Raw genomic sequence first — 26053 nt, 5'->3', positions numbered from 1 at the left:
CTTAAGGCCACCATGTGCTTCCATCTTCAATCGTTAAGATGGCACGTCATCTCCATGCTTGATAGCGCAGGATGGCTCTTCGTATTATACGTAGCAAACGGCTGGATAACCCGCAAACCGCCCAATTGCCAAATGTGGCAAGGTGTCTGTCTCTACCCAAAGCTGCTGATTTACGGGATGACATCGATCTTCCCCTAGGAATACTTCATACTGTATTCTATTAGGAAGAGTATTTTCATGACAAGGGCTGAATTGAAGACAATGAGAATTCTATATGCAAACTGAACAAATTAATTTGAGGTCATAGCGGGAGGTTAAAAGAATCCTTTCTAAGGGAACAGACAAGGCTTTCGCGTCAGAACGCCCGTGACCTTCGTGTTGACAATTGATTAGCTGTCCAAGTGAGGCAACAGGCAAATTCTACCCCGCCTCAGCACCAGGATCATCTCGAAGATATGCAGCATTCTTTCGAGCTATCACGGTTGCCTCTTTCTACTAGGGATTTGCTTTGAAATTAGCCTCGACTCTCCCTATTGCCCAGTTAGTCGTGCCAGGAGATGAACACTTTCAAGCTTGCTGACTACACAATCGCTTGGATATGCGCCCTGGTGCTGGAGGCGGCAGCGGCTCGAGCTATGCTCGACAAGATCCACGCTCCACCTCAACAGATCTCTGATCCGAATGCTTATGAATTTGGCGAACTTAACGGTCATTACATAGTCATAGCGTACCTACCGAACGGCGTGTACGGAACAGTGTCTGCCGCAACCGTCGTATCTCGCATGCGTTTGACCTTTCCCCGGCTGCAGCTTGGGCTAATGGTGGGGATTGGTGGTGGAGTCCCCAGCAAGAGCAATGACATTCGATTAGGCGACGTGGTTGTCAGCAAACCGGGACGAAAACATGGTGGGGTTATACATTATGACTATGGAAAGGCAGTTCAAGGCGGACGTTTCGAGCCCACAGGCATCCTGAATCAGCCACCGCAGTCCCTTCTAACACATATGAGCCAACTGCAAGCGAAGCAAATGACAGAAGGCGAGGATGGTATTTCCAAAATAGTGAGCGATGTATTGAAACGAAACCCTGACATGAACACAAGGTTCTCCCCTCCGGCACGGACCACCGATTACCTCTTTGAGCCCTCCTATCATCATGCTGATAATGATTCTGATTGCGAAACGTGCGATAAAAAGTACTTGGTTGAACGACAGCCACGTTTGACGGAGACAATATATGTCCATTATGGCTTAATCGCGTCTGGAGACCAGGTTATGAAAGACTCAGTAACCCGAGACCGTCTAGCCCAAAAACATGGAGTGCTCTGCTTTGAGATGGAGGCCGCAGGCCTAATGAACGAACTCCCAACACTTGTTATCCGAGGAATATGTGATTACTGCGACTCGCATAAGCAGAAACAGTGGCAAGGGTATGCGGCATTAACAGCAGCTGCTTACGGAAAACTTCTGCTAGCAGTCATGCCTCCTTGCAAACTGAATTCTGACTTGCTAGAGAGCAGCAAAATACGGCATTGCATGGTCTCTCTACCAAGGAACCCGAAATTTGTCGGCCGCGGTGATGAGATCAAGAAGCTGGAAGAACTACTATCAATGCAAGATGGGCCTAGAAGGATCGCAATCACTGGTTTAGGGGGGGTGGGGAAGACACAAGTTGCCTTGGAGCTGGCATACCGCAGACGAGACCAAGATTCAGGATGTTCGATATTCTGGGTTCCATGCACTAGCTATGCAATGATTGAGCAGTCGTTCCTTGAGATTGCACAAATACTTGGACTGTTTAATGTGAAGCCTGCAGAGGTTAAGGAACAGATTCAGGCATATCTCAGCTCCAAGAACGCAGGGAAGTGGCTTCTGATTTTCGATAATGCGGATGATACGGATTTGTGGTTAACGGCTTATGATAAAGCTCCAGCTCTTGAGGACTTTCTCCCCCAAAGTGAGCAAGGCCGCATCGTATTCACTACCCGCAACTGGGAGCTTGCTGTGGAGCTCACATACTCAAATATCGTTCCTGTTCCAGATGTTGATAAAGAGATTGCGCGGAGTATCCTTGAGAGCCTACTAATACAAAAAAGCTTACTAAAGCATGATAGTATTATAGTTGCACTCTTGAAACATCTGGAATATCTCCCACTGGCAATCGCGCAGGCAGCTGCATACATCAACAAGAAGCGTTTGGATCTGGCTGCTTACCTGACACTCTTACAAGACGAGGAGCAGGATGCTGTGGATCTTCTAAGTGAGAAATTCAGGGACCCGGGACGATACAAGGACATTGAGAATGCCGTGATCACCACCTGGCTAATATCCTTCAAGCAGATTCAACAGCAGGATCCATTAGCAGCAGACTATTTATCTTTTATGGCCTGTATCAGTCCGCGAAATATTCCGCAGTCTCTTCTTCCAGCCCAGATATCAGGGAAAAAGAGAGTTGATGCTTTAGGGCTCCTGTGTGCATACAACTTCATCAACAGCCAAGAGGGAGACATAAATATGCACAGGCTGGTACATATTGCGACCCGATATTGGTTGAGAAAGAATAGAGTGTTTAGTCACTGGGTCCAAAGGGTAGCTGATCAAATGGAGAAAGTTTTCCCAAACGACCACTACACAAATCGAGGACTCTGGCGACAATACCTCCCTCATGCTCTGGCGTTGATGCATGAGAGCGATTTTACCAATCAAATGGACCCACATATCAACCTAGTTGAAAATATCGCGAATTGTCTATTGAGCGATGGCCGATATCTGGAAGCGGAGGTTCTGTACGTGAAGTTACTGGAATTCCAGAAGAGAAATGGCCCCGAGGATCCCGCCACTCTGAGGAGCATGGCAAACCTGGCATCAACATACTGGAGTCAGGGAAGATTGAATGAAGCTGAGAAGCTGGAGGTGCAAGTCATGGAGACGTCCAAGATAGTGCTGGGTGCTGAGCATCCCGACACACTGACCAGCATGGCAAACCTAGCATCAACTTACCGGAATCAAGGACGATGGAATGAAGCTGAGAAGCTGGAGGTACAAGTCATGGAGTCATCCAAGACAGTGCTGGGTGCTGAGCATCCTGACACTTTGAGCAGCATGTCGAACATAGCGTCAACACTTTGGAATCAGGGACGATTTCATGAAGCTGAGAAGCTGTTTATACATGTGATGGAGACAAGGAAGATTGTGCTGGGTGTTGAGCATCCAGCCACTCTGACCAGCATGGCGAACCTAGCATCAACCTACCAAAATCAGGGAAGATGGAATGAAGCGGAGAAACTGGAAATACAAGTTATGGAGACATCCAAAATAACTCTGGGGGTTAAGCATCCAAGCACGCTTAGCAGCATGGCGAACCTGGCATCAACCTACCGGAGTCAGGGTCGATGGAATGAAGCTGAGAAGCTGTTTCTGCAAGTCATGGAGATACGGAATATAGTGCTTGGTGCTAAGCACCCAAGCACGCTTAGCAGCATGGCGAACCTGGCATCAACCTACCGGAACCAAGGACGGTGGAATGAAGCTGAGAAGCTAGAGGTGCAGGTCATAGATACGGCCAAGACAGTGCTGGGTGCTGAGCATCCAAGCACTCTGAGTAGCATGGCAAACCTGGCATCAACCTACCGAAACCAGGGCCGATGGAATGAAGCTGAGAGGCTAGAGGTGCAGGTCATAAACACGGCCAAGACGGTGTTGGGCGCTGAGCATCCTAACACTCTAAGCAGCATGGCGAACCTAGCATCAACCTACTGGAGTCAGGGACGATGGAATGAAGCCGAGAAGCTAGAGGTGCAGGTTATAGAGGCATTTAAGACAGTGCTGGGTAGTAAGCATCCTAACACGCTAAGAAGCATTGCGCACCTGGCATCAACCTACCAGAAACAAGGACGATGGAATAAGGCCGAGAAGCTCTTTATGCATGTGACAGAGACAAGGAAGATCATGCTAGGTGTTGAGCATCCTGATACTCTGAGCAGCATGGCGAACCTCGCATCAACCTACCGGAACCAGGGACGATGGGACAAGGCGGAAAAGTTATCTATGCAAGTCATGGAGACAAGAAAGAGAGTACTGGGCCCTGAGCATCCTGATACTCTAACCAGCATGGCGAACCTTGCCTATACCTGGAAAGCTCGGGGAAAGCTTCAAGACTCATTGGCCCTAATGCGAAGATGTTCTGAAGTATGCAGCAAAATAATAGGGCCAAACCATCCACTTACCAGATCCTCTTCTCGTGCCGTGAGTGACTGGAAAGATGAGCACAGTACAGCAGCAAATCGCACATCTCCACCAGCAACCACTCAGACTGGAATCTTAGAAGATACACAGGAAGGATTTAAAAAATAAGCCATACTAGTTAGTACCTGTGACAGATACTAGCAAGAAAAGTAAATTGTTGCATCATGATATGCTTTCTCACGTAACTTCCCACGTTACAAGCCACTAACCCTAACCGGATTAGTATGCCTTTCAGGTTAGGGTTGAGGAGACACATCAGTTTCAGAGATAGGACATATCGAGTGGGTCTGTATTTGACAGTAGGCTCGGCGAGAGCAGCGATTGTTCTTTTCCTTTGAGTCATAGCGATTTATCCATGGCGGGAAACGAGGCAAGACCTTCATCACTGAATGACTATTGTAGCTACATCCCGGTCTGGAACTTGGTTCCGGGTATGAGGGTTACTTACCATTAAAAATACTTTCTGAGACTGAAAGACTACCCTATTCGCCGTGGAGAAACAACGAATGGTATCTGCAAGTGTCTATCCGCTGCTAGTACATAACAGTAAACGGGATAGCATAGACCGCGTACATCGGGCAGATCTGGAGACGAAGCATTCCTTAAGCCAATGCCGGGGTGCCGACTGTTCATCGGCAGCCGTATTGCTGCCTAGTGGACGATGGCTCTGACCTAGTCTCTGTCATATCGGTCCTATATAGCGGCCATATATCTAAACGTCAGCGTCTTCAATGCTCGGGAAATGAGATTCTCTCCTGTGGCGATTATATATATCTTCACGTTTTTCTTTCCCAATGAGGCCTATACCTGTAGAGGTACCCATATCCCCTGGGGTATTGTGGAATAGAGGTCTTTGTAGACGCATTCCTCCTCATTTCAGTACAGAGTTGGTCGAGCTCATCTCGTATCTCTTCGTACCAAACTATGTTGCCTGCACGACCACTCAGGACAACCATGCGGCCATTAATATGTATCTTCCAGAACAAGTAGACTTCGAGACGCGCAATAAAAGAGTATCTGGCTCGTTGCTATCGAGGTTCACAGTACTCTAAGAGCGTTCTGACGCTATTCTGTCATTTGCTGGACGGAGAGCTTTGCGGTACATTGAAACGATCTAGGACAGTGATGCGGGTTCATTCTTATTGACAGTCAATCCGAAGTTGCTAAGAATCTCGATATCCCTTTGCTGAGTTCTGTGGTTAGTCTTGCGCGATAGCAGGGGTAGGTAGACATCACCCTTACACGATGATTGAAGGACCTCTTCCTCAAAGGTTGTATGTATCAAGCAATTCGATAGCAAGGCGCTCCTCGATAGTCTAAGTCAAAGACTTCACAAAAATTCGCTATAGTAAGATTGCTGATCCGCGTTTTTCGGGTTCGGAATATCCTTATTTAAGTTTCTCCAGACCGAGTTTTACTGCATTCTTCCTAAAGTGTTACTCGATCCGTTTAAGGTTCCTGCCTTAATGACCTTCCCACTTCCTATCCGCATTCATTCATGAAGAACCCATTATTTCTATCGATAGTAGAATCATCTACCAGAAAAGCGTTCTCTTCAAGTATTGGAAACTCTCTCCTTTGCCCTCTACACTAATTTCAATACGATGAGCAAGAGCCTGGTCCTTATCTCATATTGCAACCGCCCCAGGCTGCGAAGACAAAGAATAATTAAGCTTATCTAAGACAAAATCGATTATGCGCTTGTCTCGGTTCATTGCATTGTCCGAAGCACAGCAAGAAGCCCTGTATAGGACATGGTCGTGCACAGTCAAGTAAGTGTTTTGGCTATCAGCTCTTTCTATTGTGCAGGGGCCGTAAACTGACCAGATTCAACAAAGCTCAATAGCTTGCCCACAACATCAGAGCAGCCCGCCAGTGTAATTCGTCTAGCAAGAATACCGGACGGTCTATGGGTTGATTGGAGTCTACGAATTCCTTTCCAAAGCAGATAGAATGATGTGTTGAAAGTTGAACGAGGCTTCTAGACAACAGCCAACGCTGCATTTGGTGGCGTGACTATGACTTTCACCGTAAACAGGCTGGAGGCGCCCCGCGTGGTCACCCGTTGACTGCCGCACGAGTTCTCGGTTCTCGTTTGGTATCCTCAGCTTAGTCTGTTTATTTCATCTCGGAATGCGATGAGCCGTTACCACCCTCAATGAACGTGAGTTCACTGAACTCCTAGTTTGGACATCAGATAAGGCTAGGAGGTATCCTTGTAACTTCGGGTGAGATGAAGCGCAAGTATAGTATGACATCAGCAGTTGTAAGTACTTCCTGCATTGGCCAACCGCTGGTCCCAAGTCCAAACAATTCAGCGACTTAGGGCTCGCCTTTAACTACCGAATCCCGGTCCCGGTCCGCTCCAGTCCAACCACACCAAACAAATTTGACCCTTGGCCCCTGAACTAGATCTGACTATCATCAGCCCGTTGAAACAAAGGTATCCATGCTCGTTATTCAGATCACAAATCGACGGCACGGCTTATCATCCGTTGAAGAGTTGCACGATGGATCAGCGATCACGGACCCAACTACGGCCACGGGCCGCCCCTGGCCCCCCAGTGGCGCCCACTAAGCCGTTTGACAGCTGATACATCAATTCCGTCCAGCATCCTATAGCTTTACTGGGTCAAACGGGCTGCCGAATCGCCAATCGCGGCTTTAATGTTGGGGCCTGTTTAATTGGTTGGCACCCGAGGGATGGTCAGGTTGCACCGGGATGGTTTTCCTGACCCTGATCTGCTGATGGTTTGGGAGAGATCTGTCAGACCGTCTCTTGTAAGTGAGACCTGTCAACATGTGGAATCAAGGATCCGAAGGTATGGATTGACGGATCGACCTGGGTTTGCTGTGCTAATTTTGGATTGGTGGCTGTTGTTTTCTAAATTTCTGCTGGGGCCAAGTGAGACTGCAGGCAGGTTGACGGATGGTATATCACATCGAGGTCGTGCTCCTGAGGCCGACTCCCTTTTGATCTACCCATAGAGAAGCCTCCTTATGAGCTCCTTGAGTTGCCACTCTGCCACCAATCGTCTGCAGTACCACTTCGTTACTCAGAAAGTTGATGCTTGTCAGGTGGCTTTCGACAGCCAAATCGACTTTACCAACTACAAAGCGGCCAACGCAACAAGAATTCTACTGCACAAACGTTCCATCACCCGCTCGGCAATAAATCCTAGCCCTGGGGTTGATGTGTAAGTCCGAATCTGAGTCTTGCTCTGGACACGATTAACGAGTGTCGCGAATAGCAGTACCCCCTAAATACCAATCCTCACACTCTTCACAATGCGTATCAGATACGGTCAGAGCTTCACTATCCGCGGGCTTTTCTCACGCCGCTCAAAGCGAGGAAGGAGAGCGAAGCGCTGCTCAACAATTTGTGATGATAACGGCTCTTCGGCATTAGCATCGACATCGGCGTCCACAATTCGTCCTCCAAGATTGCAGTCTATACAACTTAGTAAAGAACTCGAAATCCTTGGGCTCCTGTCAGATCCTCGAAGCGGTCAGGAAGCGACTTCGGCATCATGGCTTTCGTCTAGTCCCGCTAGCACGCTGCATGTCGCTGCTTCAGCATCCCCAGCGCCTTCTTACTCTCTCTTTCCTGCTGTAGGCGAGCAATCAACCCCGGGCCTATTTCAGAAGGACTATAAATATGACGACGATGATGACGATGATGCATATGACACTGAACAAGAGCAGACCATTCTCTCACGGCAGATCCCCCAAACATCCTACCCTACTTCTCCGCTCCTGCCACCCCCACCATCGCTCTCGGTCCATGCTCGGAACTTAGCACAAGAAGACGTCTCACTATCAATACCAAAGCCCGAGTCAGAAGCCGGCGTCCCGCCCAGTCCAACATTTAGTTACCGCACCTTTGTCACCCGCTCGTCAGGAATCTTCCCGTGGGGCACAGAGCCACATGTTGTCGAGGAGGATGCGGCGTCTGAGGTCCTGGTGCTTCCCACGCCGCCGCCGTTTGCGCGTTCGTATGGATGTGAACATCAAAGTCGACAGAGCGTAATTTAGGAGAAAGGTGAAGTTGCGCTATAGACGATTTTATGAGTATACCCATGAATATAATGTATGTTTATAATGCTGTATGGATTAGACTGTCAGCTTATATTTTCAAGGCAAGGCGCAGCCTAGCCCAGAAGCCTGAGAGCGCGCAATTTCAGCTTGCAATCTAGTATGAACTTCTCCATTCAGCAGTGGCCTGCGATCCTTACCAAACCTGGGTGAATTGCATTAATGCGCCTATTATTATTGGCGATCCATACATACTCGAAACTACATATTTCACAGCACTGGATAGCGTGATCTTGAACACGTAAGACGGGAATGAAGACAGGCACAAGACGCAGTTTGGTGACTGAGGCAATAGTTGGTCTTATTGCTCTATCGAAGCGACCTCTGGGTGATGATCAGCCTTACCTATGTTGTTTGAACATCGGCAGGTAGGGGTTCCCTCACTATCTCAACCATTCCGTCAATCATTATGTTATACTATAAGAAACTTAAATATACGAGACTTCTCGCTCCGCGAATTGAGTATCCCAGGGTTCCTAAATTGCGATTTCACAGCTTTATAGTTCCATTTGTATTCCTATTTAAAAGGAACAGACCTTCCGTAAGTCAAGATGCAAAACCGGAAACATTCCTCGCGCCTCTGGCTATCGGCAAGCAAGGCAGCAGCGCAATCACCAATACCATTTAGCAAGATGTCTATATCGAAATCTTAGCCTACTCTATCAACTCCCTCAGCGCGCAAAAAATTGCAAGCAGTCGCTAAAGATCACTTAGTCTAAAACAAACCAGACATTCAGCCATTCCTGTTCTCAAGATGGTTCACTCAGGTCTTAAGGGCTTCCGGCTCGATTAGTGATATAAGAGAGGATGTTATTGAGGCGTGTAATGGTTATCGACTATGCACCGAGGGTGCATAATAATGATGCATAATAACGGACTGAAATTTGAGAGAGGATGTATAAGAAGTGGCCAGTCTTTTTGTCCTGATCTGACCCACAAATACTAACTCTTCTTAACTATCAAGAAATTCACCCAACATAGTCACAACACAGATAACCCTCTGGAAGGCAAGCAGTATCCCTCTCGAAGCACACATTAAATAAGAAAATATTGTTGTCAAGCCAATTCCCAGTTCGACCACTGGCATTCGTGCCTTCCCCATTCGCACACAGCCGGCAACACCAGACGCCATAGGTCAAGTAAACCACAACCCACTGCTGTTCTGCGACCTGCCAAATGACCTACTAGCGAGAAACATATGAAGGCAACCGTAAGGCAAAATGCTGGATTCTGCAGCCGCTCGGTTAGACGACTCGCGAGATTGTTCTCTAGCCCTACGCGGTCGACCATAGGCATAGTAGTACCAGGTATTAGGTATCAATAGCTATCTAGTGCAAGTAAAACTTGCCGGCCTTTTTAGACTCAAAATTGAAAAGTCTTTATGTAGCTCACTCATCTCGCCGTCCTAGTTGTCATAGGAGATGAGCGGGAAGGGCTCAGTGTAGCTGACGTTGTCTAACAGACCTGCCTCCGCAGAGATGGGGTTGGGCAATATTATGGAGATATGGAGATCACCGAGATCTGGCCCTGGGCCCTGAGGAGCCCGAAGATCAGTCTCAGAAAAGTGGCTGTGCTAAGCTTGTTGAGGCGGCCACGTTTTATCACGATTGTAGTCGGCGCGGGCCTTTCCGCAGGGGAAGCAATCGGAAATGTCGAGGAAGATGGGAATTGCTGAGGCTACTTCGCTAGAATTAGCAACCGCATCTTGTTATAAGCAGGCAAAATTGGCAAAGCTTGGGGCAAAAGTATAGGTTTCGGATGAACTAGTCGGGTTTGTCCTATATCTCCCGGTATGCTTGATTCTGCGGCGCTACATAGGACAAGGATGACGGAGATCTTTTCCTAGGGGCTAGATGGTCATCCTTTCAGTACAAGAACGGGAAGGTCTAGGGATTGATCCGGTCAAGGGTTTGTGCACTCAGGGCTGTTCGCCGGCTGGTGGTATGGGCAGCAACGTCACTAATACCCTTTAACTCAGATTTAAAGATCAAAGCTTATGGACCGGCGTTGAGTGTCTCATGATGTTCGAGAGATAGCATGAAATATTTATTGGCAGCACTATTTGTGTATCCTAGAAGCAGACGCGGTAGTCGTTGGATATGTTTATAACCTTGTGCTGCCAATGACCATTCCTGGGTATCATCAACGACCTGGTGACGAGCTGCAAAAGTTCTGCGGTGAAAGAACGATCTGGCTTTGCCATCTATACCCCATTATGGTATTAGCATATTCCTCGGACTATTGGGTTCATGCATTAGTTCTTGCACGACGAACCATCATATGGCACCCCAAGGTCATCAAACCATTGTGATAACCGAAAAGCTCTGGGTAGCATACCCGAGCAAAGAGCAAATCTAGCACCTTGCTCTCAGGGAGCTCCTCAGAGAGTCAATCCTGTTACCCACGAGCTTCCAGCAAAAATGTCGCCATTATTATGTCAAGCTGTAGTGAAACCGTCCCAACTGCAGGGCTTACAGCATCTGCTGTAACCCACTTGCCCATTATGCATTCATCGTGACCGCTGATATGCGTTTTTCGTTGTCACGGCGTAGGATGTACGAGTGGTGAAATCGTGTAGATATGGTAGAAGGAATGGAAACTGCCCAGAATTGAGAAGAATCAGTTTCTTGCAAGCATCTCCACAAAAGGAGATCAACTCAGGAAGAGGCTTGGGCTAAGATTGCCCGGACTTACAATAGACAAAGCAAGCATCACATCAGATGGCGAGGTGCGACCTGGGAGATAGGCTCCTGCATCTCTCAGTGGCCTCGATGACCCGAAGACGAGTTGAAACGTCGGCTGGCTGCATATTGTCCGACCTAAAACTCCGACTGACCGTCATAATTGCATTGACCATGTGGCACTGTCTAGGGTGATGTCTTTTCTGAGTGAGTGAATGAGGTTCACAAAGCAGGACCATGTGTGGGGAGGATAAGTAACTATTTTGAGCCCAAATAGTCGTAACACATCTGCACTCACCCATTTCCCACCACTTTCTGCTTGCCACATATCTTCCCTCTTTTTTATATTTTCCCTTTGCCTCTCACGTCTCCTTTATTATATCTTTTCTGTTTCAATCCCTGATGACACTTGATTGTTCCTCCTCCCCAACCATGGGCTCCTCTAACCCCAAGAACTCGTCAGATATGGCAGACAGCACTTTCAAACACTCCGTCGAGATGCAGACGGGAAAGGCTGCGACTATTTCTACTTCTTCCATCAGACACGGCCGCGAGTATCCGACTGAGCAGGAGCTGAACACCCTCCGTCGTGTTTCTGGAAAGGTTCGCTGGACCGCATACACCATTGCCTTCGTGGAACTATGCGAGCGATTCTCTTATCATGGAACCACTGCCGTCTGTAAGTTCCCCCTTCAGAGCTGACAATCTTGGTCTGATGGAATGATGCTGACTGCTCAGTCACCAACTTCATCCAGCAGCCTCTACCCCCCAACTCCACCACTGGCGCTGGTTTCAGTGGTCAGTCCGGAGCTCTGGGCCATGGCCAGCGTGCATCGACCGGGTTGAACACCTGTATGCTTTCCCTCATGATTATAACTATCAACATCTAACAGGACTAGTCAATACCTTCTGGTGTTATCTGATGCCGATCCTGGGAGCATGGATCGCAGATGAATTCTTGGGCCGTCTTAGAACCATCCAGATCTCGATTGCATTTGCCATGTTTGGTCACATCCTCCTAATCATATCTGCACTCCCACCTGTCATCGCCCACGCTCACGGCGCTCTGACGATCTTTTCCATCGGCCTTGTTATCTTCGGCATTGGTGTTGGGGGTTTCAAGTATGTCGACCCAACCCAGTCTGACAGTTGGGTGCTAATCTCACAGATCGAATATTGCCCCGTTGATTGCAGAGCAGCATAGAGGCAATCGTCCGTACATCAAGGCCGACCCTGTGACCGGCGAACGATATATAGTGGACCCAGCGCAGACCGTCTCCAGAGTCTTCATGTACTTCTATTTCATGATCAATGTCGGCGCTCTAATCGGCTCGATTTCCATGGTCTATGCGGAGAAATACATTGGGTTTTGGCTGTCCTTTCTTCTTCCAACCGTCATGTTTGCATTTTGTCCAATGGTTCTGTTCATCTGCCGGCACAAGTACAACACTACGCCACCAACTGGTTCGGTTGTAGGCAAAGCGTTTAGACTGTGGGCTTTCGCAATGAAGCCGCATTGGACCTGGAATCCTGTTAGACTGTAAGTAACCCCTCCGCCCCCTGTTTACTGATAGACAGAGCCGCTAACCTAAGAAGTTTCAAAAACTGCAAAAGTGATGACTTCTGGCGAAACGTCAAACCCAGTAATCTCCGCCACAGACCATCCTGGATGACCTTTGACGACCAATGGGTCGATGAAGTTCGTAGGGCCGTCAAAGCATGCGGCGTCTTTGCCTGGTACCCCATTTACTGTCCGTCCATCATAGGTTCTCAATGGAAAAACAGGCTGCTGACTCTTCTGTGCAACATAGGGCTTGCCTACGGCCAAATGACCAGCAACCTAATATCACAAGCCGCCACAATGGAACTCAACGGTGTGCCCAACGATATAATCAATAACCTCGATCCTCTCGCACTCATAATTTTCATCCCAGTCATGGACCAATTTGTCTATCCGTTCATTCGCAAGCTCGGTTTTAACTTCACACCCTTGAAGCGCATCTACGCAGGGTACATGGTCGCCTCTTTTTCCATGATCACAGCCACAGTAACTCAGCATTATATTTATGTCCGCAGCCCGTGCCATAACAGGGCTTCCTCTTGCGACGAGCCAGCCCCCATAAGCGTCTGGTGGCAGACGATCCCGTACGTGCTCATCGCGCTATCGGAAATATTCACCTCGATATCCGGCTACGAGTACGCGTACACAAAGGCGCCGCGCAACATGAAGAGTATTGTACAAAGCTTGTACCTCTTCACGAACGCGGTAAGTGCCGCGATCCAGCAGGGACTGACGAGTTTGAGTGCGGATCCGTTGTTGAAGTGGAACTACGGCTTCATTGCGGTATTAGCGTTCTTTGGGGGCCATCTTTTCTGGTATACACATTGGCGGCTGGATCGGGAAGAAGATTATTTAAATCACTTGGAGCCGTCAAGTTTTCTGGGACGGGGTTCTGGGAGGAAGAAGCGCCAGGATGCGGACTTGGAGAAGTAGGGCTTGCTTTTCCTGTCCGCTTCCTCCTAGTACTCCTGCTTTGTATTGTCGTCATCTTCTGGACTTGATTGATCATCTGGCCTTGATTAATTTTTGCCTTGATATATGCACTAATGTATCTGAAGTGACAGAATCGAATTGAAAAATCTATGTATTTAGTGTCTCGTAGCACCATCGTCGGTTCCCAGGTATGAAGCGCGGCCATTAAATGAATTGAATTAAAGAATTGTCGAATTTTGCATCATTGCGCATCTGATCCCAGACGCAATCGTCGTATCCGTACTCTAATACGTTTCTTTTCAGAAAATCGTCTATAGTCGATACGCCCTTTCGGTGTCTCCGCTCGATATTGGCCAAAGCGCGACTTGCAGTCATTCATCAATACCGCTCCTTGTTATTACTGGCTATTTTTATTTTTATTAGAAGGCAAGTCCCTAGTTAAATGCTTGTATGTCGGGAGAGAATTTGAAAAGTCATTCTTAGTTGTCTCGCCTTGGCCTGCGAAACCACTGATCACGTGGCGTCAAGCACACTTAGGGAGCCATATCCCAAAAGAAAAAAAGATCTGAAAACAAGCAAAAAGCATATGCGCCGATGATGCCCATGATAATGTACAGAGTGATATCTTCCATCCAGTCCCAACATAACAATAAACCCACACATCCGAAACCGAATCCAGTCAATAGCATATGAGAGCTTCGTACATCACACTCTTTAACAAAACTCCGTCATTTGACTTAGATCGTGCTCGACAGATTTCTCGTGTCGTTCCACTCAACCTTCCCGGTAACATCTTTGACCTCGTCCAGCTTATCGCCAAGCTTCACAACCGAGAAGCGGATCATCCGCGGATCGAGCGCTAGCTGGCGGCGGATACCCATTTGTACAGGCGCGGCAGCATCAAATCGCATGATAAAGTGATGGCCGTCTGTATAGCGGGCTTGGTGTTTCGTTGTGGTCTTGGGGAGGCGAAAGACGCCCCAGTTGGTGTAGCCGCGAATAACACCGCCGGAGCGGAGGACGAGGGTACCGGCGTTGCGGGCGATGCTGAGGGAGGCGTTAGTAATTCTAGGTGCTATAAAGTGATGCAGATATAATAGTGTAGTGATGTAGCAAGAAGGATAGTGGCGGCTTCAGTGTACGTACTCTCGAACCTCGTTAAGACTGCCCGGGCGGACCTAGGGGAAGTCAGTCAGTACCAGCAACTTCTGACCAACCCAATCGACCAAAGAAATGAAACATACAATAGCAATCAACTCGTACAGCATCGCGACAGGCTAGAACGACAAGCAGAGCCGTAACAAAGTGGGGTTGGTGTCGGGTCGGGGAAGGAGTAAAGACAGAAAAGCTAGAGCCGGAGGTGAAGATTTTCCCGACTCGACTCCGAAGCAACTGCAGCATGACGCGCTTATCAGTTGGTCTTGGCGCTTTATCTACTCTCCGTCGACATCATCTCGACCGTTTCCTTCTTCCACCTCTCTCAGACCTCTCCTCTCTGCTCAATTTCTTCGTTCTCAGCATATCTTGATCATAAATCTCTATAATGTCTGCCGCCGCTCGATTTATCCGCCCCTTTGCCTCCCGCGCCCTTGCACAGAAGCTTCCTTTGAGCTCCGTCCGCAGGGTCTCGCCCGCAATTGGTTTCCCGCGGGGAACAGTCCGCAGCTTTTCTCAGAGCACATTCTGTAAGAATCGCCCACAAATTGTCCCTACGGAGGCATTGGCCTTAGTCGCTGTGATTTTATAATGATATTGTACTAATCGTCTCTCTCTGGTATGTAGTGCAAGTGAAGAAGTACACAGAGTCTCACGAATGGATTGAGCTCGCTGATGACGGCAAGACTGGTGAGCTCCGACCGAACACCATCAACCCTGCAATATTTTAACATCACAAACAAATTGAAATCTTAATACTGACCTTTGACGCCCATAACAGCCAAAATCGGAATCACAGAATACGCCGCCAAGTCCCTAGGTGATGTCGTCTACGTTGAGCTCCCCGAGCCGGGCACTGAGGTTGGTGCCGGCGAGCCCGTTGGCGCCGTCGAGTCCGTCAAATCTGCTTCAGACGTGCTCTCTCCCGTCTCTGGAACTGTGACGAAGGGCAACGAGGTCCTCAGTGACAAGGCCAAATTCATCAACGAGAGCCCGGAGGGTGAGGCATGGATTGCCGAGATCGAAGTCAGCGATGCCTCCGAGGTGGATGGGCTGCTCGACCTTAAGGCTTACAAGGCCACTATTGATGAGGAGTAAACTGTCTTTGCCCACGGGATTGTTAGACGTATTAGTGGAATGAATCGATCAGGCTTAGAATTGGATGGGAGCGAGCTGCTCTGATCGTCCCTGCTACTTGTTGTTTTTGATTCCCTGAAAGGGATATATTGGACGTTTGTACTTGTTCGGGTAATGGAATCCTCGTTAGACCAAGCCCAACCCTCATCGGCGGTGTGCGCTTGAAGGTTCAACATAAAGCGAAATTAGGATACGAAAGGCTTCACGATTGTTGCTTTATGTGCTCACAAGAGAAGATGAGGCGTCTCTTTGTATGCTTATGTAGGTGAACTCAGCTAACTACGTAGGGCTTCATCGCCCCGGGTCGAATATAAAGATCGGAATGTGTGGCTAAGATATGAAATGCGCAGCCCCATTTTCCGCGCTCTAGGTAAACTTTCAGCCGCTTAGTTCTGCGTCAAGGAATTCCTAACAAAGTTCTGATTTAGAATGATTTCCTCAAGGTTACATAGTAGTTCACAAGGCTGGCTGCCGCGGTAATGGTTTTGGGGTACTCTAGGTTTGCTCAAGTAGCACCAGTGAGCCGCCGACGAAGGTAAGTCGACAAACTCGAGCCCATCGTGGGCTTGGCCATTCAGTTTCAGTATAAATGAGGTCACAAAGCAAGGTAGTAAGATTAATTTAGTGTCCTGAATGGTTGAAGAGCGTCTAGACGATATTATGCCCATCAATTCATAGTAGTTCCGGAGGTAAAAAGTATATTTGATTCTATCTAGCCTTTCCTAATACATCATCCTATATGTTAAGAGGTCCAAATCACATCTATCAGTATACAATCTACCATTAATGAATGCTAAACTAGACGAATAACTGGTCTAAACAGGAGGAATAGACTCGCGACATATAGGGCACTGCAGACGAAGCTTCATCCAGCTCTCAAGACAGGCGCTGTGGAAGATATGATGGCAAGGGGTAACCATATAGTTCCTACGCGTGAGAAGACTCGTTGCTCCATTTGCAACGCTGCTGCCGCCCGCGGCTCCCGGCGCTGCGAGAACAGGCACCTCAATGTCCTGCATGCAGATGGCGCAGTCAAATATTGCCTTTTTGCGATCCTTGTTCCGCGGTCGGTCGTCATCTTTCGAGTCTGAGGAATCTCGCCCGTCTGCCCGGAGGGCAGTGATGGGTAGAACGCCGCCGTCGGACTGGACATCCGGGCCAGATTCTGGGTCGTCGCGGAGAAGGGGATGATAGTCGTAAGCGGGAGGGGCCCAGCCTCGGGGAACGAAAAATCGTGGCCCGAGGATGTCCTGGCTTGCCAGTAGCCAGACCTGGATCCAGACCCAGCCGGCGAGACAGAGTGCGGTTTTAGTGTCCGGCCGGACCCATAGGACGTTCTCGCGGACTGTAAGGAAATACACGAATGGGACGAGCCGAAGGCAGCTTTGACCAATGACAAAATCCCATCGCAGGGCTTTCCGGCAGTTGCGCATGACGTTGCGATATATTTGCGGTACCCAGAAAGAGAGATACGTGAATGCCAGTGCTCGAGCATACCAAGCACCCAATCGGTTGGGCCAGAGGAATGACCAAATTGAGACAACAAGCATCACGAAGAGGACGAAGTAAAATCGCGCATACATTGCGCCAATATCACTCCGGGTTTCTTGTGCCGTTGGCACTGTAGAACGATTTGGTGTTGGTGTGCCTTCTTCCTCTTCGGCAGGGGGATCTTGATCGGGCGTCAAGATGATGATTGGCGTAGCCCCGGAGTCTCTAACACCAGTTGCCGTAGCAGGAAGCGGTAGTCCGCTAGATCGTGTAGATGATGCTGGGGGGCTTGACCGACGCTCCTGTTCTCTCCGTTCAGGGGCTTGAATAGCCCATATTTCTATCATGAATTTCATCCCAATGTAGCTGACAGAAAGAAAGGCAAAAAACGCCAGCGTCGTCATGACCAGAAACGAAACAGCTGGATAGAGCTCCAGTAGGATGAAGACTAGCACGAATGCGTCACCATACGCCATGAGAGCAATTGTATAGAAACTAATCCGACTGCGAGTTGAAGGAGTAGAGGCGTCTTTGATCTGTCGCATAAGCAACATAATCTGTCCAATAAACACAGCAGAGATCAAAAATACGAGGCGAGCAGCGTATTTCGCATACTCCTCTACCTTAGGACCCTGGAGATACAGCCCGTCTGTTGGAGGAAAGTCAGGAGCTCCTTTAGTCTCGAGGATGTATCCACAGTCAGGAGAGTACACAACTCCGGACATGACCATTGAAGGTGGCGAAGGGATGGGTGCGCCCATTGGGAACCTCAATTCCTGTTCTATTTGGTCAATAACCACCTGGTCTGCCAAGTAGCCTTCTATAGCTACCGGATGTTGTTGCAGGTACACGATATGTTCACATTTTGGAGACGGGAATTCCACCTGATCCGTTCCCACAAGCGAAGACCAAGGGAAAAGTGTAGGGGGGCGATTCTGCTTCTCTGCGATGGTGTCTGAAAGGGATTTGAGAAGGAGTTGGTGCGAAATATTGTAAGAGTCAACTGTCATTGTCAAGTGCGGTAGACTGAAGACACCCCGAAACTTCTCACTCGTCGTCGTCAGAACAGTGCCGCCAGTTTCGGGAAAATGGACCCCATATAACGAGATATACCAGGTGTGGCCCCAGTAATCATCAGTCTCCACGGACAAGGTTGCTCTAATCTCGCGAACATGGCCTTGGGGCAATTTTAGTTCCTCTCCGCCTCCCTCGTGGACATTCAGATAGAATTCTCCGCTGTTGCCGGTAATGTTCTGACCGAATTCATGCGTGAAGTACTCATGCTCGAGGACAATGGCCGTCGTATTGAGGGAAGGGCGATTAGTATCCAGCTTGCGACGCACCCAGTCTCCCCGCAGTGTCCCTGTGGAGTTGCGATAAACTGGAAGGGCCAGCTGGGAAAGATTCAATGACCGAGATGAGTTCCCGTCTTCGAGACCGCTTGGAGGCACTAGACCGGCATTTGAAAAGGCCGACTGCAGTTGATATCGAGCCCTATCTTGAGCATCTGCTAAGAGCCCCCAATCATAGCTATCATTCTTCCGGGCTCCGATAAATGGGAGCCACTTGTCGGCTCGTGGATCGAAGTCTCCATATCTGGATTCGTTCAGTAGACGAAGCGCTTGTCGTTCCCTTTCAAGCTCCCGTTGGTGCTCTCGATCCTGGGATATTAATGGCGGATGCGACTGTGAACTGAGGAGAAAATAGAGGATGACGATGAAGAAGAACAACGAGCCGCGGTGGTCCATTAGTACTGAAGACACCAGTAGCCGGGCGTCCGATGATTCAAGCCACCTTACGTCGCGAAACTGGATTTCATTGCTAAAGTTCGGTGGTGTAGAACTTTGAAGAACCTCAAGTCATCGAGATAGACGAGAAAAGAGCCTGAGACCCGGTGGGAAAGGATGTTTAAAGGAGAGAGCGAGTCGATGATGCGATGAGTCGGCCTACGTCGGAGTACGTTGAAGCCTGAGGCTTCAGGCCGCTATCCTCCCCGCCTCCGCGTCTCCTGAATCAATCGCATCGCTCGCGGTCTGTTCCCTGTTATACAACTTGGAAGCTTCATCCTCCCGTTTCCGCTGAGAAGGCGGATTGAGGAGTCCCTTGCCTCAGCTATAATCAGCTTCTTGCGCAGGCGCAATGGCTTCAGACATGCCACTCCCTGTGCCGCCACGGACTCCTACGCCACCCCCCGATGAGCCTCACAGCCGCTTTAGCTTCCCGTCCCATCCTCCAGATCGCGATACCTTGTCTCCCCTAGTAGAATCATTTTCTCACCGGATTGGCTCAGATACGGAAGATCGCAACCGTCTAAGTCCCACCAGGGCATCGTTCAACAACCTCTCCGCGGATACAACACAACAAAATGGCCAGAGTGAGGTCTCGTCGGGGCCGTTCAATTTTCAGACCACGACCATGGCGAAAAGCCCTGTCGTGAAATCTGTAAGATCTACTTAGTACCAACCGTACCACGAGTCTATGCTGACCGCAATCCTATAGAACATTGGTCAGCGACGTGGCCACAAATACAAACACAGTAGTATCTCGCATCAGATCTTCCTCGAACCTCCTCCTAGAGCCCCATTGGCTTTGCCCAACTCTTTACCTATACCTACGCTGAAAGAATGCCGGGCTAGCATGTCTGTGGATCAGAAACGAAGGTTCTGGTGGAGTGTATGCCATATGTTCGTCGCCGCTTATACCTTGTGGAGTGCGCATGGGTCCCTGGCCATGACAGCCTTATCTCACTTAATCCTGTTCGACTCTCTCGGTGCGTTGCTCTGTGTCGTGGTAGACGTGCTGGGCAATTTTGAAGTCTGGAAAAGGTCGAGCATTCGACATCCGTTTGGATTAGAGCGCGCGGAAGTGCTGGCTGGGTTTGCAATGTGTGTCCTCCTTTTGTTCATGGGATTGGACCTCATCTCCCACAACCTTCAGCACTTCCTTGAGTCCTCAGGCCACGAGCCCCATCATGAGCACGCCCATGAACGAGTCTCCCCGGGAAGTGTAGACTTTACCGCGCTGCTCGCGATATCATCCACTCTTATTTCTGCTATAGGCTTGAGAAACCATGGCCGGATTGGAAAGGCGATGCGCTTTGGTTACATTGAGTCCCTACCATCAGTGCTCAGTAATCCGTCTCACTTCCTGACGCTTTCATGCTCCACATTGCTCCTGGTCCTTCCCTTGGTGTCGATTAAGCTCTTCAGATGGCTCGATGTCACCCTATCTAGCACGATTTCAATATGCATGTGCTTTTTTGGGATACGACTCGTCAAGACTTTGGGATCCATGCTGCTCATGTCTTATTCTGGACCTGGAGTCTCCGATGTGCTTCGGGATATCGAAGCCGACCCGTGCGTGTTCGCTGTCGACGATGCAAGATTCTGGCAGGTGCACTACGGGCTTTGTATGGCGAACCTGAAGCTCCGTGTTTCCGGATCGGAGGAAAATCTCTCACGACTTCGTGATCGGGTTTCTAGTCTCATCAAGAACCGGCTCGGAGGTGGATACGGAAGTGGTGGTCAGAGATGGGAGATTTCTGTACAAATGGCAATAGAGAACAGTTAGGTCAACTACTGAAATGAAATAGGGACAAATAATTTTATATCCTAACAACCCTGCTATGTGAGGGAATGAGTGCTCCTAGATGGGTCGCTTGGGTTCACACAGACTAAGTGGGTAGTTCTGAATGCCGCCCTTGATTAACCTCACTCCGGATCATCCTTCCTTCTCTCAGCACCATCGATTTCAAAGCTATACTCATAAGGTCTCGCACCATGACTTACCAAATCTCTATCCTAGGTTTCAACTCAAGCCAGCAAACAACCTTCACGAAAGCCCAGGAGCGAAAGATCTGTCAAGACAGTTCCTTGCCGGCGCGGAGTGCTCCCTCTGCTAACCCCCCTGACAGGGCGTGAAACCTGCCGTGGTGAAATAGAAACATCATAGCTGCTTTAGGAGTTTACCATCTCAGCCTGACCAGCTTTGACGCTCCTCAGCTTGTGCAATAAGAAAAGCTCGGAAGCTATAACTTACAATCCGTAGGCGCAATAATATACATGCACGATCAGAATCACAAACATGACAAAGATTAGGAGCTGAAGACTATGACTGGAAACTGCTGAAGACAGCAGAAATATTGAATCCCCCCCTGCTATTTAGGGTCTGCGGAACACTACCCCGATAACTGCAGACATTTGCTGTTAGGCGCATAGGCTTCCAATAATGACCTTATTCGGAGAGGCTGATAAACTCCTAGGTCGCTGACTGGAAGACCACAAGACCTTGTATTGGTGTAGTGATTGTGAGGACGATACTCTGACTCCACAAAGAATGAGCATATATGACATTTATGTATGGAAGGGCGTTTCTCCAAATCATTAAACATCTTTCTAGCCATATATCAAAGTTCTTGTTTCGTCCTTCCTACAAAGACTTCCGAATGGAAGGAAAATACGGCGGACAATATCAGCGAAAATATCCTGTACCTGGTCATGTATCCATTGTACATTGGTGATTGCACAGTCGAAACCTTTAAGTATCTGGAAACTCGTAGTCGCGGGTATCCATGCTTCAGAGAGAGCAATCTTGGTGGTGTTGTACGGGTATGAGTAGCTAGAACAATAAGCCGTATGCCATCACCTTAATCGCAATGCCATTGTTCTTTCATGTTGCCAACAAGTGTTGAAATTGCATGACCTAGCACGATATGGTTGTCTATATAGTAGAACATAGTAAACGGCTGAATGATCCACAATGCACATATGGTCAAGCACAGTGAGCGGTCTGCCACCTAGTTATAGCCTCCAGATCCCGTGATCGCATAACTGAATGGGACATTAGTACTTACATGAGGTTGTGGTGTGGTTTTTACTATTGTATACTCCAAAGCAGGTATTGATTATAGGGCGGCAGGCGGTTCAATCATGTTGTGGGGAGGGAGAGAGATGAAAACAAGTGTTGCCCTATTCCTCAATGAGCCTACCTGCACTTCAGTCCTTTCGACTGCGGTTGGCCAATTCACCTTGTTCTGGAAGTGTGCTCCCGCTGATGAGTTGATGACCCCTTGTCCTCATTTTCCCAGGAAACGAGGTGCATGCTGGGTGGCAACTCTCAAGGCTGAGATAATATATCAGGAAGGTCTACTTTCTGCCACATATAGTAATGCTATATCGAAGATAAACAAAGCTATTAACAGGGCGTTTTAGTAATAAATGAGCCTCTATTACAATGTCAGATCTTCTACTAAACAACCTTATGACTATGTATTCTAGATCCACACCGTGAACTCCATCATTCCCACTGTTGTACAAGAATGCACATGAATATTTTAAGGCGGCCGAGAGGCCAATTATTGGCTGAGATCTAGCGTGTATCTGCGGAGGATTCAGGCTCAGGGAACATTGGTTGCCCGAACGTGATATCGGGTTCGAAAGTCGACAACCTGTCACAAGTACCAACGACGATCAGTAACTTAAAATTTACTAGATGCATGAAGCGGAGAGGGCCATAGAGAAGGCAATATATAAAGGAGTTCAGGACTAAGTATAAACGTACTCGTCGTTGAAGAAGAATCCATCAGCCGTTACTGGGGGAAAGGCGCCCAATATCGTTGAAAAGGCATCAAAAATCTCCGTATCATCCTGGCATGCACCATCTGCCACGTTTGGAATAGAGTCAATCGTGGCATCATGCGATGACTGTGATGACTGAGGCACATAATCCCTGGGAGCTGTGGTGGGAGCAAACGTCTTATTGTAAATCCGGCTCTTTGCTTTGTTGAACATTCTTGAAAGTATTTCAGCGCCGAAGTACACGGATTTGAGCTCTTCAATAATAAGCATGCAAAATTCGAGGTTGTGGCGGCCCAAACGTTGCAGCAACTGCTTATCAGACGTGGCGTCAAGGAGATGGATTTGCAATGTGGGAACTAGGGCAATGCAGCTAGCAATTCTCAGCATTAGCAGTCTAGTTTCCAAATATCCTGTTGGTTTTCTGACAATGTACGTACACCATTGCTTGAGTGTTGCTGATCATATCAGCAGCAATCATGCTGCCGAGGATCTTGTTGGTGTTCATCGCTGCGTCTTTGGTCCTCCGCAGCACAGTCGATGTCCATTCGTCCACTGAAAGACCAGGCGAGTTTATTTCTGGCTTATCAAAAAGAAATGGCCGGTATAAAATAAGCATAGCGGATCTATAGCTATAATGTTAGACTGTTGAGAACTAACAAGAACGAAACCATGATTTCACTTACTCTAGATACAGCTCGAGATGAAACCTGTGTAAGGAGACGACATAACTTTGTCTCTGAGCTATGGTATGGTCTTTGTGAGAATAGCACTCTCGGATGCTATCGTCCATGTGTTGTATTTCCGTCCTACTAGGTCGTGTCCGCTCCGCTCGGTTCTGCCATGAGAGAATCTTCGCTAAACAGACCGTGAGTGCCAACAGCTCTGCCCATAATTTAGATAGGTCCTCAGTGTCTTCCGGCAGGTACTTCTTTTGGGTACTCTCTGGAATGCCCGCGAGCAGATTATCAGAATCCTCGGCATCTGGTATTGGGGTACTACAGTCGGCTAGGTTGATACGCATAGGCCTGCCCATGCCCGCAGAGAACCACGTTTCACGGTAAAAGCAGCTCCACCACAGCTGCCTCCAGATTCTGCTGTCATTCATTGAGATGGCTTTACTGTGTCTTTGACCGGTGTCTGGCTGCCGATGCAGCCCTATCGTCTGGCACAGACCGATGGCAACACCGTTCCAATGCCAAGGTCCGGTCCTGTCTTCAGTGTCCGAATACCAGAAGCCTGTCAGAAGTACCGCCTGGATAAGGGTAATCTTCTTTCTTTCATATTCCGCATCATAAAGAGCCTATGTGATGTGGTCAGCCAGTGGCCCTTGTCCAGAACTGCGATGTCGAGCTACGACCTTAGCCCGAATATACATTGCACGCTTCATCTCTTTTCGAGACGAAAAGTTTGCTGCCTTTAGGGTACTGTCATCGGCGAACTATGTCTCATGTCAGAATACCGATGGGGAAAGTGAGGGAGTGAATGCTGCCCATACATTTGCAGCAGCTAGAAACATGCTCCACAAGAGATGCACGCTTACTTCGTTGCGCGCATTTTCGAACTTTTCAAGGAACGAACGGGCATCAACAACTGGGAAAAAGGGATGCACATAGTAGAAGTATGTCCTTATGATCATCTCGCAGACAGAAGACGTGGGAAAGTCGAAGACGCCCTTATGGCGCAAATAATCGATCGTTTCCTGGTCCATGTAAGTTTGGTTGATTCGTGGGACGAGGAAGTGGCCACTCTTCTCCCTTGGCTCCGGTTCACAGATGTCGACTACCAGGCCGACGCCTCGGGGGTCCCCTAAGTGACTGCATCAGCAATCATGGTGAACCATGACCAGCGCAAGCATTCCCAAAGTGCCAACCGGAAGTCTGAATCTTACCATATAACGGGGAATAGCACGTATCTATCACATCGCCCTGCGTTTGCAGCGTGCCCGTTTCATCTTCATTGTGATGACTGAAATGCTCGTTGAAGGGATGATATGGTGTTTCGGTGCCATATCCAGTTTCATCAGCCGACGGAGCCGTAGGACTTTGCCGGCGGCGTGCAGATAAATCCTCTGACACAACAAGACGCTCGGGGCGAGGTGAGAAGCTGCGGCCCTCAAGAGGAGTACTCTGTACCGCGGGCCTGCCATTTGACGGCGAAGACACCGTGCTCAAATGGTAAGACAAAGATTCTAGGCCGCGTCTGCCACGGCAGGTCGTTAGCGTGTTTGCCGAGCAGTTCTTCGGTCTGAGGTTGACATCGCTCACTTTGATCTCCTACTCGGCCGCGGCACACATGTAACGTGATCTAACGAGCAGTTGGTGCAGGGTTGGCCAGTTTGTGGGAGACTGCACCTGACTTTACGGCCATGGCATGACTGGCAAGCAACGGGTGCTCGTTTTCTGGACGGTCGCGTTCTGCCAGAATAACGTGTGTTTTCTGAAATTTTGGGCATCATAGAGTGTAGCAGTCTGGTCTTTTCGAATGAAGTCAATAAACCAAGTCCCAACACCGATATGAGAAGGTTGCCTCGGGAAGAAGTACTTTAGGGCTTGAGCGGTACATACGCTGGACCTCGGCAACACAAGCCAGTCGATCGTTGATGGATATAGCCATACAGATTTGAGGACATCAGCTGTCTGTCCGAGCATGATTAATGCTTAAGCTGCTGCTTTCTACTTCTTATTCACTAATTTCTAACCTCAAGCGTCTTCCGTAGCTGCACGGTAACAATACCAATACCTGCAGGTGCTACATCGCTGTGGGCGTGATAACGCTGCGGACGTGACAATGGTCTAGTTCAGATATATCCGAATGGATTCTTAGGCTTCTCGACCAAATGATTGAAACTGTCGCGACATCCCTAGTACGAAGGGCGTTGGGCTCCTACACTCCTGCGAGGGCCGAAAGCAAGGACCTCAACGCGCTTGCCGGTCAAATGTAGACGATACACCATCCCTTCTTAAACTACTATTTCGAGCTCCTTGGTCGCTTTTTGGTTCCTAACATGGTATCAGATCTGCAAATGCATGTTGCTGACCGTGCTCACCAATATGGGACAGCTCCCGTGGCTCGCCGTTAGTTTCGATTCATACCCATCGAGGCAGGCTTAAAAATGGTGATTAAGTGGAAAATTCACATGGACGAGGATAAAACTTTGCTACATCGCTATATCGCTTGAGC

The 26053-nt window shown here is 48.7% G+C and overlaps 8 protein-coding genes across 8 annotated transcripts, besides 1 other annotated feature; 5 read left to right on the top strand and 3 right to left on the bottom strand.

Annotated features, from left to right (window-relative positions):
- Positions 1-26053: part of a sequence feature (contig 1.16 792..451587(-1)) that runs on past both edges of the window.
- On the top strand, positions 558-4248 carry ANIA_01071 (uncharacterized protein; the record flags this gene model as incomplete). The annotated part of the gene is made up of 2 exons (XM_653583.1): positions 558-4073; positions 4207-4248. The coding sequence occupies 2 exons, from the start codon at positions 558-560 to the stop codon at positions 4246-4248; spliced, it is 3558 nt and encodes a 1185-aa protein (XP_658675.1).
- On the top strand, positions 7533-8440 carry ANIA_01072 (uncharacterized protein; the record flags this gene model as incomplete). Its single annotated transcript, XM_653584.1, has 2 exons — positions 7533-8239; positions 8362-8440. The coding sequence occupies 2 exons, from the start codon at positions 7533-7535 to the stop codon at positions 8438-8440; spliced, it is 786 nt and encodes a 261-aa protein (XP_658676.1).
- ANIA_01073 (putative MFS peptide transporter) lies at positions 11453-13514 on the top strand (the record flags this gene model as incomplete). The annotated part of the gene is made up of 5 exons (XM_653585.1): positions 11453-11699; positions 11759-11872; positions 11920-12142; positions 12189-12560; positions 12665-13514. 5 exons carry the CDS (start codon positions 11453-11455, stop codon positions 13512-13514), a joined length of 1806 nt encoding a protein of 601 aa, XP_658677.1.
- ANIA_10161 (mitochondrial 37S ribosomal protein bS6m) lies at positions 14088-14782 on the bottom strand (the record flags this gene model as incomplete). Its single annotated transcript, XM_050613234.1, has 3 exons — positions 14088-14561; positions 14661-14692; positions 14759-14782. 3 exons carry the CDS (start codon positions 14780-14782, stop codon positions 14252-14254), a joined length of 366 nt encoding a protein of 121 aa, XP_050469064.1. The 3' UTR covers positions 14088-14251.
- On the top strand, positions 15012-15859 carry ANIA_01074 (glycine decarboxylase subunit H). Its single transcript, XM_653586.2, has 3 exons — positions 15012-15199; positions 15297-15359; positions 15451-15859. Exons 1-3 carry the CDS (start codon positions 15058-15060, stop codon positions 15765-15767), a joined length of 522 nt encoding a protein of 173 aa, XP_658678.1. The 5' UTR covers positions 15012-15057; the 3' UTR covers positions 15768-15859.
- On the bottom strand, positions 16509-19182 carry dscA (ubiquitin-protein ligase dscA). Its single transcript, XM_653587.2, has one exon. The coding sequence runs from the start codon at positions 19043-19045 to the stop codon at positions 16622-16624; it is 2424 nt and encodes an 807-aa protein (XP_658679.1). The 5' UTR covers positions 19046-19182; the 3' UTR covers positions 16509-16621.
- Positions 19437-20867, top strand: ANIA_01076 (Zn(2+) transporter ZRG17; the record flags this gene model as incomplete). Its single annotated transcript, XM_653588.1, has 2 exons — positions 19437-19739; positions 19797-20867. 2 exons carry the CDS (start codon positions 19437-19439, stop codon positions 20865-20867), a joined length of 1374 nt encoding a protein of 457 aa, XP_658680.1.
- ANIA_01077 (Zn(II)2Cys6 transcription factor) lies at positions 22841-25325 on the bottom strand (the record flags this gene model as incomplete). The annotated part of the gene is made up of 7 exons (XM_050613232.1): positions 22841-23243; positions 23311-23496; positions 23557-24173; positions 24231-24311; positions 24369-24679; positions 24744-25117; positions 25138-25325. The coding sequence occupies 7 exons, from the start codon at positions 25323-25325 to the stop codon at positions 22841-22843; spliced, it is 2160 nt and encodes a 719-aa protein (XP_050469063.1).

The sequence above is a fragment of the Aspergillus nidulans genome, chromosome VIII (assembly GCF_000011425.1).
Source record: "Aspergillus nidulans FGSC A4 chromosome VIII".
Classification (NCBI taxonomy): domain Eukaryota; kingdom Fungi; phylum Ascomycota; class Eurotiomycetes; order Eurotiales; family Aspergillaceae; genus Aspergillus; species Aspergillus nidulans.
This window is presented reverse-complemented; position numbering and strand designations above follow the sequence as displayed.

Excerpts from the sequence above, each read along its gene's own strand:
- ANIA_01074 (XM_653586.2), top strand. The coding sequence starts at position 15,058 with ATGTCTGCCGCCGCTCGATTTATCCGCCCCTTTGCCTCCCGCGCCCTT. Across the intron at positions 15,200-15,296 it reads CTTTTCTCAGAGCACATTCT|TGCAAGTGAAGAAGTACACA; the intron begins GTAAGAATCGCC and ends TCTGGTATGTAG. Across the intron at positions 15,360-15,450 it reads CGCTGATGACGGCAAGACTG|CCAAAATCGGAATCACAGAA; the intron begins GTGAGCTCCGAC and ends CGCCCATAACAG.
- dscA (XM_653587.2), bottom strand. The coding sequence starts at position 19,045 with ATGGACCACCGCGGCTCGTTGTTCTTCTTCATCGTCATCCTCTATTTT.